The sequence below is a fragment of the Ostrea edulis genome, chromosome 1, assembly GCF_947568905.1.
Source record: "Ostrea edulis chromosome 1, xbOstEdul1.1, whole genome shotgun sequence".
In the NCBI taxonomy this organism is placed as follows: Eukaryota; Metazoa; Mollusca; class Bivalvia; order Ostreida; family Ostreidae; genus Ostrea; species Ostrea edulis.
Genome location: NC_079164.1, coordinates 67,133,671 through 67,150,251, shown reverse-complemented (window position 1 = coordinate 67,150,251; position 16,581 = coordinate 67,133,671). Strand labels below are relative to the sequence as shown.

At 33.8% G+C, this 16,581-nt stretch overlaps 1 protein-coding gene across 3 annotated transcripts in view; it reads left to right on the top strand.

Annotated features, from left to right (window-relative positions):
• The window catches only part of LOC125646516 (condensin complex subunit 1-like), a 41,296-nt gene that overhangs the window by 559 nt on the left and 24,156 nt on the right, over positions 1 to 16,581 (top strand). For all 3 annotated transcript variants that reach the window (XM_048872852.2, XM_048872866.2, XM_048872861.2), the window contains exons 2-15: positions 3,452 to 3,590; positions 3,802 to 3,877; positions 4,404 to 4,462; positions 6,401 to 6,576; positions 8,728 to 8,876; positions 10,565 to 10,692; positions 12,134 to 12,405; positions 13,537 to 13,659; positions 13,882 to 13,956; positions 14,570 to 14,704; positions 15,032 to 15,122; positions 15,361 to 15,511; positions 15,967 to 16,095; positions 16,364 to 16,440. In XM_048872852.2, the coding sequence (XP_048728809.2) occupies positions 3,473 to 3,590; positions 3,802 to 3,877; positions 4,404 to 4,462; positions 6,401 to 6,576; positions 8,728 to 8,876; positions 10,565 to 10,692; positions 12,134 to 12,405; positions 13,537 to 13,659; positions 13,882 to 13,956; positions 14,570 to 14,704; positions 15,032 to 15,122; positions 15,361 to 15,511; positions 15,967 to 16,095; positions 16,364 to 16,440 (1,759 nt within the window). In that variant the 5' untranslated portion in view covers positions 3,452 to 3,472. The remainder of the gene's footprint in view (positions 1 to 3,451; positions 3,591 to 3,801; positions 3,878 to 4,403; positions 4,463 to 6,400; positions 6,577 to 8,727; positions 8,877 to 10,564; positions 10,693 to 12,133; positions 12,406 to 13,536; positions 13,660 to 13,881; positions 13,957 to 14,569; positions 14,705 to 15,031; positions 15,123 to 15,360; positions 15,512 to 15,966; positions 16,096 to 16,363; positions 16,441 to 16,581) is intronic.

Below are 16,581 nucleotides of genomic sequence, written 5' to 3'. Positions count from 1 at the left end.
CTGTTTTTCTGGATGAAGCTATACATGTATGTGTGTTTTGATATAGTAACATCGGTACATAAAATCACCGAAATTACCGAAGAAATGACCAAAATTTCCAATAAAGGGGCCGAAATTACCTTAGTGTATGTTCATCTATATACCATCTAGTCACACATCAAATTTCATGAAGATTGATAACAATTTGAAAGAGTTATTGTCATTAAACCGCTTAATGTGAAGTGTAAATACGAGTTATTTCCCATGTATTAAATATATTGTATTCATGGTATTGATTTATACAATAAAGTGTAATAAATAAATGAAATAAAATACTTGTCCTGAATTTTATATTGCCATTTGGAACTTACTGGTTAGGCCCTATTTATAATTCACTTACTGAGTATCTGTCAGTAAAGGGAAGTAACTCAGATTCACACGTCACAATAATCGGTTTTATGGAAACAATTCCTTCAAATCGTTACCAATCTTCATGAAATTTGATGTGTGACTAGATGGTATATAGATTAACAGATACTGGGGTAATTTTGACCCCTTTATTGGTAATTTCAGTCATTTCTTTGGTAATTTCGGTGATTCTATGCACCCTAGTAATATCACTTGAGCAGAATGATCAGTAGGGGTGCATCTTTTTACCCCATTGAACCCCCCAAAAAACCATAGAAACCTCATAAATATCCCCATAGAACCCAACAGAACCCCAATTTGAAAAAAAGTAAATCAAACTAACCCTAATTTATATAAAAGCTGAGAATTCTGCATTTTTTAAAATAATAAACAGCAGGGATCGAAATGAAAATCCACAGGCTAAAATGAAAACCTACAAGCTAAAATAAAAAAAATTTTCATGCTTTTTTAAAATCAATTATTTTCCCCCTCATTACTGAGCTTAGTGGGTCAACAGGCATCGTTTGGACAAGGCACTAAGTTACGCAAGTCATATGGTGCAATGTTTAGGTCTCTTAACCATCGTACCTCTAATCCACAACCTGTTTAACGCAGACCTGTCTAAATCCAATGTCTTCCTATTTCACGCCATGTCAGGGGTGTCACGAGTGATTTTTCAAAGCGAATCCCAGACTCATGGTTTATAAGCAACACGATCACGAGTGTCATGAACTTTTTTGATAATCGTCTACGCGGTGAGAAGTGCACCCGTGTCATCACTACAACCCGAGAATGAATTAATGTAGATAGGGCATTCTGATAAAATTGACTACTGGAAGACTTTATAAAATATAGACTCCGATTTCTTTTTAGATAAATGAATAACAAAAACTTCAAATTTGGAATTCAATTTAATCTCCCCTCTAAGTGAACAAGACTCGTAGCATATGTCTATATTTTTCATCATAACGCGATGTCCGACCTCTAAAGCATTTGTTTGATGCCGAGTTTCTTAAAAAATCATAAAAGAAAAATCCGGATAGAAACGGTTGTTGAAATCGGTCGTTTATGTAAGTATTTGTATGATTCTGGGTGCAAGTTAAGGAAAAGCAAATAGCGCATCACAGTATAAAACAGATACGATACCATCATGTTTTGTAAATCACCACTCGCTAAGATTTTCGAGTGCCCACTATTTTTACTTGCTATTTTCTAAATGTACTCACAATTTGCGAGTATTTCACGCTAATTTCGAGCCCTGAAACAGTATATTTATAGTACATGTATTATCTTGATGTCAAATTTTAAGGTATTTGATGTATAACAAAAGGATGATAAACAGTTTTGAATTATTTAAATCGACATGAATGTTAATTGTTAGATATGATGAAAGTAAAGAAAATCACAGACATTTACTAAACAGATGGATAATGTGATTCCAATGCCCCCTCCCCCCTCCAAAACTCAACCTTCATGTTTCGTTAGTGGGAGGGGATGGTGTGTTATAGAGAAAGCGAAAAAGATTACACTGAAATTTTTTTTAAAAAGAAGTCAAACCAAAACAGGGGAGAACACTTCTTCCCCCCCACCCCCCCACCCCCCACCCCCCCCGTATAAATCTAATTCCAATAAGAAAAATATTTTATGAGTTCTTTGGGGTTTCTATGACGTACTGGATCAGTATACATTTTGTAGAATTTTGTCACAATAACTATGGTTATTTTTGATATGATATGTTTTTATTAAAGATGGTAATAGGTACAAATGTCAAGGGGTGCTTGTTTTTTTAAATTATTTTTATTTCACATAAGTTAATTTCCCAACTCAATAGCATCATAAACTGTGTAAACTTAATTGTAATCATAAATGGAAATTAGTGATTGACTAGGAGGTATTGTAAACAAATTGACTAGAGTAACTATTGAATTGCATGTGAATTGATTCTTTGAATCCATCAATATTTTTAAAAAGTTCACAAAAAATATCTGGAATAATATTGGACTTTAAAAATATGATTTTCAATTTCTGGAAACAACACTGCTCTCTGTGCATTCACTTGTCTCCTGCAGTGGAGAACACTTGCTCAGATGTGTCATGGATTCCCAGATAATATTTGCCATCTTGTGGTCTTTTAAACTTCTGTACATAGTATGATACTCATTGTGTGCGTTGGCCATTATTGTTTGACATGTTATATGGATGAAAAGTGGAGGATATGTACAACAGTATTTTGGAATCTTTCAAATTTACTTTATTTGGTCAAAAAATGCAGTTTTAGTAGAAAGTAATCTAAACAAAACAAATTAACACCCCTGTGGACTCGAACCCACAATCTACAGTTCAGCAGTTGACATGCTAACCTACTGAGCTACTCAGCTAGTAGTGTTAAATCTAGGATCTAGAGAGGGCACACATATCATATGTTCATAAGGGCACTTTTCGTCATGGCAAGAAAATTTTGGGGCACTTTCATTGTATCATACTATGATAGTAATAGAATAATCATTTAGCCTCTTTAAAAGTTGATACCTGCTGCCTTGATTTTAAACTTTTCAATCAACCTTGTGAAATAAAGAACAATTGTTTATATTAACAAATATTTAAAAAAAAAATTATAGAGAAAAAAGAGCATGGAGCAATTAAAAAGGGCATGGTGCGGTGCCATGCTAGTTTGCTATAGATTTAACACTAGCTAGGTAATTAAATCTTAACAGAAGAGACAGATATTGCTGATGAAAGTGTCATGTAAGTCTCTCTAGACTTTTCCTGCTTTGTTGCTGAAATACATTCACCCTTCTAGCAGTGGCCATTCAGCTTATATACCCATGTTCTATTTAAAAATAATTCCATATAGACCTCTGTTCAACTTATTTCCTGGTTGATTGTTACAAAATGACTTGGATATTATGTACAAACTTTACTTTTTTTGTGTGTCATTGTGTGAGTTGATCTGGTTAAAACTTGACTATAATTCTTAACAGAAAGAACAAGATCACCTTAAATGAATGTCAGTAATTCAACATCAAAGATGCTTTAAAATGATTAAGTTTCTTGATTTTTTCAGAAGTTTAGTTAAGAACTAAAGATGAGTTTTGAGTTCATTATACCTGCAACCAAAGATGATCTTCTCAATAAGACAGAGATCAATCAGTTTGTGGTTGATGAGATCCTGTCATTTAGAGAAATTCCGGGTGCTCTACAAGGTATTGGTCATTTAATCATTTTCAAAGGATGTCTTTTACTGATATCTTAGTTTCTTATATTTTGAGCAACATATTGCTAAATTTATGATAATATATAGCTGAGTTATAAATAATTTAAAATCTTAAAGATAAATGTATGAAAACTGTTTCTTATCAGGTATATTTTACACGTGTCTACTTATTACGTTTTTTCTTCTTTTTTTCATCACAGCAATGAAAAGCAGTTTTCGCAGCACTGGAGCTAAATGTTTGCTGGAAAATTTTGATGTTTTGTTCAGCATACTTTGGTAAACAGTTAAGATACTTGTTACAATAACATTTTGATATGAATGAAAAAAAAAAGACAAAGCAGAGTTAAATTTGCTACAATATATATCGTGACCACATTCAAGATGGCTGGGAGGAGACTGTTTCACATATACACTGCACTTTCTGTTTCTACTTTCATGCTGTGCATTCTGTTTCTATTTTAATATAGAACTTTTAATACTATCCTATTGAAAATAAGTGTATATCCCCATAAATTTAATACATATTGGATTACTAGGGTGTACATCACTTCAGTCCCATTGATAAGATTGCCAAAAACAGACTTGACATTTAATCAATGTACCACCATAGATGTTAGCTTTCACTTTGTTCTAAGATTCATGCACTGATTTCCTTATGGCTACTTTTTACATCTCTGTTAAATTAACATGCCTCTGATCTGCTACCAAACTTTGTAAAAGTTCAGATCGTGTTTTATTGTATAAGCATGTATACACGTAGTAAAGATTGGAAATGGTACTGTATAAAATTTTTGTTTTACAGTTTACGGAAAGATGTGCAACCTGATTTAAAGGAGGGTGCTTGGGAACTGATTCTGAAAGGTAAAACAAATATTTCCTAAATAAAAGAGAGAAAAAAAGTTCTATGATCTGCCGCAATTATCAATTAACTTCATCAAATTTTGTAAGGTGAACAATGATTATGAGAAGCAACACAAATTTATTCATTGCAACAAATTAAGTTTTTAAATGAACACAAAGAAAGATATTTCATAGTTTCTCTATTCATATTTCAGGTGAAGTAAAATTTTAAATAAAATACTTTACCTGGGAAAACAAAATTGATTTTTTTACCACCTTCTCATGTTATATTTGGTTAGTGTAGAATAGAGAACCAGTTGATGGAGGTCTCAATTTCCAAACTCTGAAATTTTATTGTGGCCCAGTGGACTTTGCGTTTTCTTGAGTCACCTGTATGTAAATGTGTAGAAATACACAGCAAAGTTTATACATGTATTGCCTGAAATATTTGGAATATGACAAATTTTTGTGTACAGATGAATAAAGAAAATTTCACTATCTGTCCTATAAAGACAGTGAAGAATGCAATCTTACATAGCAGTTTCATACCAATTATTAAAAAATTGTATGAGACATTGTCACATAGTGCAAATCTTTGATGTATTGATCTTTTTTATTGCATGAGTTTTATATTACCCACAATCGAAGTTTAGGGGGGTGTGTTCTGGAATCACCTTGTCTGTCTGTCTGTAGACATGATTTATTCAGAGTATATCTTTAACACAGATGAACAGATTTGATTAAAACTTTGTGTATATTTGATATGAATAGTGAAGTTGTGCACCTGCTATTTTGATTTGAGTTTTTTTAACGTTTAAGTGAGTTGAGTTATGAATATTTTTTTCATTTTAAAGGGGGGATGTTATGTTGTACATTTTAACATCCATTTATTCTTCAATGAGCACAGATTCACTATTCCCCACCATCCAATGGGCCCTGTCCATGGGGTTTTTGGTCCTGTTAAGGCAGTTCTAGTTTTGTCATAAGCTATATTGTTTTACCCCTTTTTTAAGTTTTATTGGCCAACATTCAATATGTTTACAATCTATGTTACAGAAACGGTACCCCATTGCCAATATAATGGCCATCATTCCCTAAAAGAACATAATACGAAATATGAGGCGATCCCAAATTGGGTATATAGATTATAGATGAAATAAATTTATTGTAGTTTTACATATTATATGAATTGTATTTAATATGATCTGGTATAATTTACCGAGTGTTTTACTACCCTGAGATTGTGGAACTTGTTATCCCCGAATTCCGCACCGGTAATTTGTATTTATTGATATTATCTGTATATCAGTAGTTAGCAATCCCATCATAAAACCCATAATAAAAACTATGGGCAATCTCCACTCTCCAAGCAATGACAAATGGCTATACTTGCGCACATAGCACCTAACTAGGTTATGGTGTACTGAAAATGGTTTACATGTTGCACATGACATCAACAATCGAGCCGGGCATAGATAGGCTGATCAGCTGTCTGCTATCTGCTAAAAGAAAACTGGACAGGTTCATCTATTGCCAGCATGTCTGGGAAACAGATGAATAGATGGGTAAATAATGGGAATCGTTGATGTTTGTTTGGTATATTATGAAATAATTAATTCATATTCTTAATACTAGAGTCATCTATTTTGAAGGGTTAAAGATGTTAAGAGGCAGGAAGAAAATAACTTGCATATAATATACATATTTATTAGATTCATGCTTTTCCCATCATTATTGGGAGAAGTTCTGATGATCCTCAGATTTAACCTTTAGTAATAAACTTTTTATAATAATTCCTGACATATCCTTTTGCACAATGTACAGACTTGGGAAAACCCCACAGTTGCACAGGGGGTGCAGTATCCCCCCCCCCCCTTAAACGCAACACCTACTTGATGAATAAACACAGTTTAAGGTACATGTATGACTGAGATGTGTATAGAAATTAATGTGTTTCAGTTGGAAAGTCTCTGGCCACAGATGTAGCAAGTGCATTAGAGGACACGTCTCTAGAGCCGGGATTTCGTCTGTCTCACCTGAACCAGGTGAAGATGCTGTGTTACCTTCTCTGTCAGTACATGGAAATGTTTGAAGATGATAGCAAGGAGAAGTCTGACGTCATCACTACAGGAAAGGTGAGCACAGGAGTGGTCACTTTTATACGCCAGTCTAAGATGGGACATATTGTATGTTCATGTCCGTTCATCTGTCTGTTAGCTTTTTCGTATCCAGCTCATACACAGTAACTTTAAGTACTATGAGGCCTAGTGTTATCAAATTTTGTCAGCTGATGCATCTTGGAGAGAAGATTTGTTGCACTTTAGAGTTATAATCATTGTGTCATGATATGACCAAATATGGCAAAACCCTATCTGACTCATAACTGAACAATTATTTAGCCTTGAAGTATCAAACTTGTGTGTGTGCTTTATGCATCTTGGGCGGAAGGTATGTGACATCCTACGTTAAGGTCACGGTGACCTTTAATTAAGATGATAAAGCCATATACATGTATGTCTTAACCCTGTTTAGTTTGAGTTCTAGAATCAACAAACTTTTGTCAATTGGTGCATTTGTAGAGAAATGTGAATTGCAGCTTAAAACCAGGTTCATTAAAACGTAAAAATGAAAATTAAAAAACTATGCTTGAAGAGAGGTAATCTCTGAAAATATAAGAGTTCTGCAGTAATCTTATTCATAAATGATTACATAAAGAAATACACATTTTGTCATCAAGTACAGCTATATCAATATGAACAATTATTTTGTTTCTAACATAAATGAGATAGATATGCAATATTGTACTACAAAAATGGAAATTGAGTAATATACATTTATTGCATGATAGTGAGGGAGATATGAAGATTTGTTCACCCAAGAAAAATCATATTTCCCGAGGGCAATGCCCGAGGGGAATATGAATTTTCTTGGATAAATAAATCTTCATATCTCCGGAACATTCATGCAATAAATTGTTTATTATACCGAAACGAAGCAAGACTACAAAAATGTATTTGAAATTGGAGTCCGCTCATCTATACATTGTACGTACCTGAGATCGCCCTCACGGTAACACTGCGCCGTTAACGTATTAGAAGGTACAAACAACGATATACAGTGAAATGATAACCAGTTTTTGTATATCTATTCTTGAATGCTGATTGCTTGTTTTTGTATCAACCAAAACCAGGCGATTTGACTGTGTATCAGAGACCTGCATATTTTGTGCCTTACAAACTATGTAAGTACAATGACTCATAATTATTGTTTTCGTCACAATAAACTTCATCTACCTTGACGTTAAATTCATGGAAAATGTCAGAGACTGCCCAATGGGTGAAATACGATGGGGAAATATGATGTTTGAGAGGGAGATATGAAGTTTTGTCATTCCTGGCACGTGACTGACTTAACCAATCAGATTATGTGTTGCATAGTATTCTCATACTGGTGTTTTAAGGTTAGGGAGTTTAATTGGACATGCAAAGATCATTTTGATAAGAGTCAAAATTGTATATGTTGAGTTAAAGATTAATTAAATTAATGAGTATAATGTAAAAAGGCCATGGAAATGATTTGTCATTCCAATTATGGGGCATTTCTTTGTACAACCTAAACTTGTTAAGTAGTTCATATAATGTGAAAGGATAATCTAAGTACATGTAATAAAATGAAATATGTTTTGAAATGTAATTTCTGTAGTTATTTGAACATTTCTAGAAATATATTGTCAATTCAATTGCCACAGTCATCTAGAGACACTTAGATAAATAATCTTGAATGTTTCAGAATCTCAATTGCCGTAGTCATCTAGAGACACTTAGATAAATAATCTTGAATGTTTCAGAATCTCAATTGCTGTAGTCATCTAGAGACACTTAGATAAATAATCTTGAATGTTTCAGAATCTCATTTGGTAAGCATTATTATTGGTTAGTAGTAAAAGTTTACTTTGTAAGGAGTCAAATTCTTAAGCAGATTATTTTGTATTTGTGTATCAGGCTGTAAAAGAAATAGGTGAAATCTTTGTACCAAGGTTGACATGATTTTGTCCCATGCACACTGATGTGTTTATGATAAGTAAACATCTGACTGGTGTATCATGTGCCATGACCTTGTCCTTTATTAAGATAGAAATTACTTGTACAAGGCCAAAATAAATATATACATATATTGGTTTCAACTGCATTGGCAACTTTCTCCTTGGATTTTTTTTATTTTAGAAATAATGCTGTAATTATGCTCCCACATATTTGAGGGTTTACAGATGATGTTTCTCCTTTTAGGGCCGGAGTAAGAGCGCCAAGAAATCAACGGACATGGTCATTGATTGGGAGGTGGAGAGAGAAAATGGTGTCAAGGCCCTGCTTCATTTAGTGTCTCTGAACATTGTGAGACTTTGGGATCCACCCATAGCAGAAGTGGAGTTTGTCAAGTAGGTTTCTGAATCCGACATCTAGGGTGTTCTGTTATGGCCATTGGTTCTTTTGTTTCATCACATATAGGGTGAAGAAGTAGAGCTGGGAGGACAGAAAAGTGAAGATGGTGAAGCGAAACTGATATTGCTCCTATGTCTTTACATTTCCGTTTTTACTATTCCATTGTCATAGCTCTGTACATGAGGAAGTGAGTGACCCCAACAGACACCATAAATATGTGTGTATGTTAAAATCAAATGCATAGCAATGTGTCACAACATTTTCAGAAAATTTATCAAGTGCATGTATAGTTCATTATTTATAATTATATGCAAACATACAGTTGATTGGACTACCATATCAGGGCTTAACATTAACTTTAAAAAGAAATAGACTAGACCTGACGTTATTTATCAGCGGTTTTTTTCCCCCCTTATATAATTGGTACTGATAAACGGTACCATTCCCAATGCCAAAAATGGTTGCTTTTCCCAATTTTGAGACTAAAAATTCCCAATTCAATTGCCGAAAAATAGACTGCTGACATCGTAATTTACTTAGTCTGAAACATTGTACGAGTTAACTAAAATGTTCACTTCCGGTATTAAATCGAAAGTACAAATCATGGCAGTGCGCAGGTTGTAGAGCTTCGATTATTCTAAAAACGAGCTTACGACGATTCCTTATATCTCACAACAGGAAATATTACCGTAAAAAAGTTTGTAAAGAGATGAATACTTCTTGTTTTGTTCTTCCCCCCCCTTTCTTTTAGTTGAAATCATTTGCTGATACATTGGTAGAAAATTCCCAATTGGTTCGATTTTGACACTATTTTTCCCAATTGAATCGGTACCAGTGGGTACAAAAAAAGCCGATGTTTATGTCATTCTTTTCTCTTTCAATGCCATAAATAACACATTCTATATTGATCAATTATTATGTAAGTGTTGTCATCAGAATAAGGATAATGCCTGTATCTTTAAAGAATGAATATGTGATTACTTTCAGAATAAAACAGGTCTATCATATTAAAATGCCTTATCCAGTATTCATTTTGATTGTTGCACATATTTTGTTCCTTCGCTTATAATTGCCTTTATTCATCCAGAATTACATAGATTAGCATAACGTTTCTTTGCGATCCTGCGTAAAAACATGTTCTTCATTGTGATTTCTTTGTTTTTACAAATCAGTATCAGGAATTGGTAGAGATGTAAAACTAATAATACCAGTATATTTTCTATCAATTTCTTTATATTCAATCGGAAAGGAAGCCAATATAAAACATTTGTTCATAAAACTAAAAAAATTACCACAACAGTTGTCGTAAAGAAAATGATTTTCAATATGCCACCAAAGGGCATATTACATCTGAGTAGTAGACCATCGAAATTTATTGAAAACAAAAGCAAAACATGGTACGCGATAACTATTGTAAGTTAAAAAGTTACCGTGAACGTGAATGTCATCCTAGAAATTTCAATTATGTACTTTATATATGTTTTATAATTAAAGATTTGATATTTTGACACGACCAGTTGGGTTACCTTTACACAAAATAATCTAGATCAAGCTTTTTACTAGATTGAGTGGGTCGGATGTGTCTTATTGTTGAGCCCTGTATATGCTGGTAAAACCTATCCTAAATACAGAAGGTGACTTGTTATTTATGTGTTTATGAAGGAATTAATGTTCTGAATTTCAGCATGGTAACAAACCTGGTGTACAAACTTTTAGAGAATCCAATCATTGTTTATGTGAAGGCAAAAGAAACGAGGACTGCTATTTTTAACATTGTAGGAGTTATGGTCAAGCGCTATAACCATGGACTCAGTAAGTCGATATTTATAAATCAGTGACATAAAGTGTATATATTTAATATTGACAATTAGATTGTTCATGCATGTAGTGAGCAGAACATTGGACTTTACACACTCCTATGCCAAGTGAAAATGAAAAAAATAAATTCTTGGCATATTACAGTATATCGAAACCTGGGCAGGTACATGGACTGATAAACAGACATGAATTTCAGAAAACAAAACAAATGTAAATATTTTGTACATTTGTGTGAAATAGGCACACTTCAAAGAGGTCTATGCTTGCAACAACAAGTGCTTCACATGCACTCATATATACCATGTAATTGATCACTGAAGCTGTTCAGGTTGATTGATCTGTAGGACGTGTGGTGTGTCCCTGTTGGTTTTTTATGCTCTGAAATTTTATAGGGCCCCCCAAACAACCATGGAACTAGAAAAATGTACATGCATTGCAAAAGGGGCTGACAAATATTTTTTATTCACTTGCTCTACTAAAACAATGAAATACAAGAAAACAACACACTCAGTGTAAAACACATTGTTGTTTTGTGTGTGATAGCAGTAGTAGGGGATTCTCAGCAGAATCTGTTGTAGATCATGTTTTATATTGTAACAATTTACTCATGGCTGTGTTTCTTCCTAGTTTGACAATTCTTTTCCCACTTGTTTTATCGTACTTCTCTTTATGTTTGGACTCGGAAGTCGGCTCTTGTTCTGCACAGCTATTGTTTCGGTCATGAACATCAGTAATGAACTGTTTGAGCTTAATGTTAATGGTACAAAGTTTTTCTGTGGTCTTCCTTTCATTCAACTATGATCACTGTCTACTTAGTGCTTAACAGGGTTTATGTGTCATATTTCAGAAAGAGTCGTTTTGATGCAGATTAAACTGGTCCGGACTAGTATCAATTTATAATCATCAGAAAGATAACAGTTACTTAGAACTACTTTCTTTTACAATCAATATTTTTGCATGATTTTTTTTAGCTGTTTACTATCTTAAAATAATTGAAGTCTCTTGCCCATGGACAAGTGGTTATAAAAAATTTACATGTCCTACTCAAATATTTACTTGCCCTAGGTGTCGGGCAATGGTATTTGTTGGCCCCTGTAGAAGATGCTATATTCAATTTTGTTCTCATTTTGTGTGCCAACCTGCTTCATTAATTACATTGGGATCAGGATACAGTTATTACTGATGAAAATAAATTATGCCAGCTACTGAATTAATGCAGTTTAATGTCCTATTACAGTGCAGACATTTGTGATCATTTTCCAAGCTTCTAACGTAAGGGAAGGGGGATTCAATACAGATTTATCTTTAAATTGTCTTGTATGGGACCCACGAAAATCTACCCTTTAAGTCCCACATTCTGACAGTTTTGAACCTATTGGAACTTGTAATATTTTTTATAAACCGGAATATCTGATCAAACACTTGTGTGTGACAGGTGCGAGCCTGAAGATCCTGCAGCAGCTACAGCACTTTGAACACCTGGTCTCTCCTCTAGCTGAGCTGACTAATATAATCACTACGGACTACAGTAACAAGGGTGTGGTGGCAGAGATCATGAGGGAGATAGGGAGGAAGGATCCAAAGGACCTGGTCCGAGATAACACAGGGACAAAGTCATTTGCCACTTTTCTGGTGGAGCTGTCTGAAAAAGTACCAGGGGTGATGATGTCAAATATTAGTGTGGTGCTCTGTCATTTGGAGGGAGAGGTATGATTGAAATTGTCACCTGATCAAATATAAAAAATGAGAGGATATAGGGCTGAAATGATAAACTTCTTCCATATCGTAGAGTTTTGTTTCAATACATTTATGATACACATTCAAGTTTATTAAACATTGTGAAAGGAACAAATGTGGGGTCCATGGTGTTTTATTTTTATAGTCCATGACTTAAATTATTTCAACTCAATAACAACATAGACTCCGTAAACTTATGGAAATTGATATGATTGACTAAAATATATTGAAAGCAAGTTGAAAAGAATGGGAATATAAACTCTGTAAACTTCATTGTCATGGAAACTGAGAAGAATAAATTGAATTACGTGTAAATTGCTTCTATTTTGAATCCAGTAATATTTTTTAAAACAAATTTCACTAAAATTGTCTAGAACAATTATATTGGACTTTACGAATATAATCAAGAGAGTCAATATTTTTAATTTCTGGAGACAACACTGCTCTCTGTGTGTTCACTATGTCTCCAGCATTGGAGAGCACACACTCAGATGCAACAGATGTAGTTTAGATGCCCAGATAACATTTTGCCATCGTGGAAAGTATTGGTCTGTACACATTTTTGTTTTGTGTTGGTCATTTTGTTTACATGTGTTTATTTCTGATTTTGTACAGACTATTACTTGATTACTGATCCCGATAAATAAAAATGTTATGATCCGAAAATACAAGTTTTGTACTGGGTATTGAACCGATAGAATATACTGCGATGAATTGATACCGCGCTGAACTGTTTCATACCTACATGTAACTGCAACTTTACGTGATGTTAGATTTTTCTGCAGCGTTTGATATGATCAATCACAAAATTCTTTTACACATTGACTGGAATTCTTATTTAGTATAGAGAACTCTGCATTGTCATGGATAACACTTGGCATTGTCATGGATAACAAATCTTGAAGATGTCATGGCATAGATTTATTGCTGACAAAACTTCGATAAATATAGTTTGAAGGGATTATATGTAATTTTACAGCAGATTAGTATTGATACATAAAATGATCAACTGTTAAGATATCCATTGATTATGATTGACTTTTATGGTGGTGAGACTTAGTCCTATATCTGTGTATACACTGTATATATATTTGTTGTTAGTCATACACAATGAGGAATGGTGTCCTGGGGGTGATGGGGGAAATCTTGCTAAAGGTCCTTAGTAAAGAAGACTTAGAGGACAAACTAAAGGACACTCGAGATCAATTCTTAGAGAAACTGGAGGTAACAATTTATCATATTTGATATATGCTATTATATATATACATGTACTTGTATTCTGCATGATTCACAGTATGTAGTAAATATACAATATACATAGTATATACGTGTATTATGTTTTTGCATTGACTTATGATAAGTGTTCCGTGCATGTTTTGGTCTTATATTCATATTTTTAATTACTTGGTATGCTTATGATGTGAATTTTAACTTTTTATTACACAGGAGCATATCCATGATGTGAATGCATTTGTCAGAAGTAGAGTACTTCACATTTGGTTCAATCTTGTGAATGAAAAGGTAAACCAACTTCCCATCAGTTATACATTGAAATATGCAATTACACTAGGAAGTGTTTGTGTACAATATTTTTTTGCATTGCAAATCAATAATCAATTTATTTGATTTATGCATTATAGGAAAATAAATTTTGTTGGAGTCTTCTCTGATAGTTATTGTAAAATATCTTGTTAAACATAAAGTATTTCAAAAGTTATATATTTGAATAATCAATGATATGTTTCAAAATATTGAATTCAAGGGCAAAAACTCTGTTTTCATTGATTCTTAATCAAGTCTAATATGCAATAGATTTCCTTTATTTTTCACAGACATTTTGTATATTTTTAAAAATAAACAGTTTCATGAAACTGTTATAAATACTATTATATCGTCATAACCAGTCTTTATGAAATTTTGATAACGCTGTTTAAGGAAAATTGTAATTTTCTGACGGTGATATACGATTCTGTTTATGAATATCTCGCATCTTAGAAAAGTGTGATGACCTATACATCCCATCTGATAATTCATTAGTTTTAACACAAATAAATACACTTTTTATACTTTAATGAGATAGTAATGCCAGTATGGAGTTACTTTAAACTTGTGTATTTGTCTGTGATGCTTCCAGTGTCTGCCTCTCCCACGACACGAGCACCTGCTAGGACTCTGTATAGGTCGATTACAGGACAAGTCATCACAAGTCAGAAAGCAGGCCATACAACTGGTCACTGCCTTCATCAAGTCCAATCCATTTGCTGCCAAGGTTTGACCTATATGTACTTACATATGTAGTGGCTCAGAATTCTCACGGTTTTCAACTTATTCAAAAATTTTTTATTAGTCTTTGATTTTCAGAGCTACAGTAAAACACGATTACAGCAAACACACTTACATGTACATTCACACTTACAACGAAATGATTTTTATTCCCTGTAGTCTTGAACCATATTATACACTTAATGGATATAATGACTTGTGTTTATAATGAATGAAAATTGTTCGTTCCCAGCGCTTTGCTTTAAGCGTGTTTTAGTTCAGAGTAGTATCCATGGTGTATGATAATTGATTTGATTGATTATGCCTATCACAGTTGTCATTGGAGGATCTTCAAGCAAACTATGAAAAAGAAAAGGAGAAACTGGAAAGCATGGCTCCCGAGGAACAACCCAGCGTGTTGGAAGGTGCTTAATAAATAGGAATGATTTAAACAGCGTTTTAACATGTTAAGTAATATAGTCAAGTGTTTAACCTTGTGTGAATATCTCATATTGTCTTCATGTCCGTCTTTCTGAAAGATTTTATGAAGTAACATTAATATTACTGTACCTCATGTGAGTAAAATCTTGGGATACTTATCGAGGGTTAAATTCCCTGAATTTTCCTGTTTGATATTGGTTGTGTTTTATTTTCCATCCACAGACTCCTTGATGGTAAAGATTGATGAGGAGTGGAAACCGCTAGAGAAGAAGCTAAAGAGAGCTCTTAAGAAAACCGAGGAAGAAGAGGAGGAGGAGAAGATGGAGGAGGATGGCAATGAAGATCTGATTCAGGATGAAGAATTAGCTAACAGGTAGGGGCTGTATCAAAACTCTGAAGTGGTCAAAATGATGTATCTAAAGTGAAATACAGTAAGACAGGGCTATTGTGAACCTTTAGGGCCAGTGAAACACAGTTCATTATAACCAAACTGCGCTATATCCAATACAATTTTCATAATTTTCCTCTCATAGGGTGAATATATATTACTTTACATGCTTTTCTGATGAGGTGTAGGATTACACCTCAGCTATTTATTCATGAAAAGCGTATCAGGGACACCATATACCATTTGTTGGTCACATGGATGAGGATATTGATTTCATACATGTAAAAAGACAGGAGGTCCGTAAAGGGGATATGAATTTCATGCATGAACAGGTCACAAAAAAAATATATATACAGATTTGAATGAACTCGGGGGTAATGGTTATTTTCTGTATATACAGATTTGAATAAACTCAGAGTAATGATTATTTTCTGTTTCAGTGTGATGGACAGGATATATAACCTGCTGACAGAGGAGAAGTTCACAGAAGCTAAAGCCTTACTGGTGGCTTTCAAGGATGCCTTCCCCGACAACTCCTTCATGCAGGAAATGGCAAAAGAAAATCAAAGGTTTTGTGTCAGCAGATCAAGGCTTGCTCTTGAAGTTTGCTGGGCTTTCTTCTCCAGTTTCTTTGATTCTTTCTGTGTTTTGTTACAGTGAGAAGTTTGCTGGGCGCTTTTCTCCAGTCCCTTTGATTCTTTCTGTGTTTTGTTACAGTGAGAAGTTTGCTGGGCTTTTTTCTCCAGTCTCTTTAATGCTTTGTGTGTTTTGTTACAATGAGAAGTTTGCTGGGCGTTTTTCTCCAGTCTCTTTAATTCTTTCTGTGTTTTGTTACAGTGAGACAGACGTGGAAGCTTCACAGGATTCTACAGATGTCACTTCGGATGTAACGTACCTCAAGATGATATTCTACGGTACACAGATGAAATGAATTTTTTTTTTTAGAATTTACATGTAGATATTAGACAATCATAGGTTAAGATTAATGGGTAATATACTATATTGAGGGTACATTGCAAGTGCATTTATTGTGTCGCAATGCTCAAGTGTGTAGA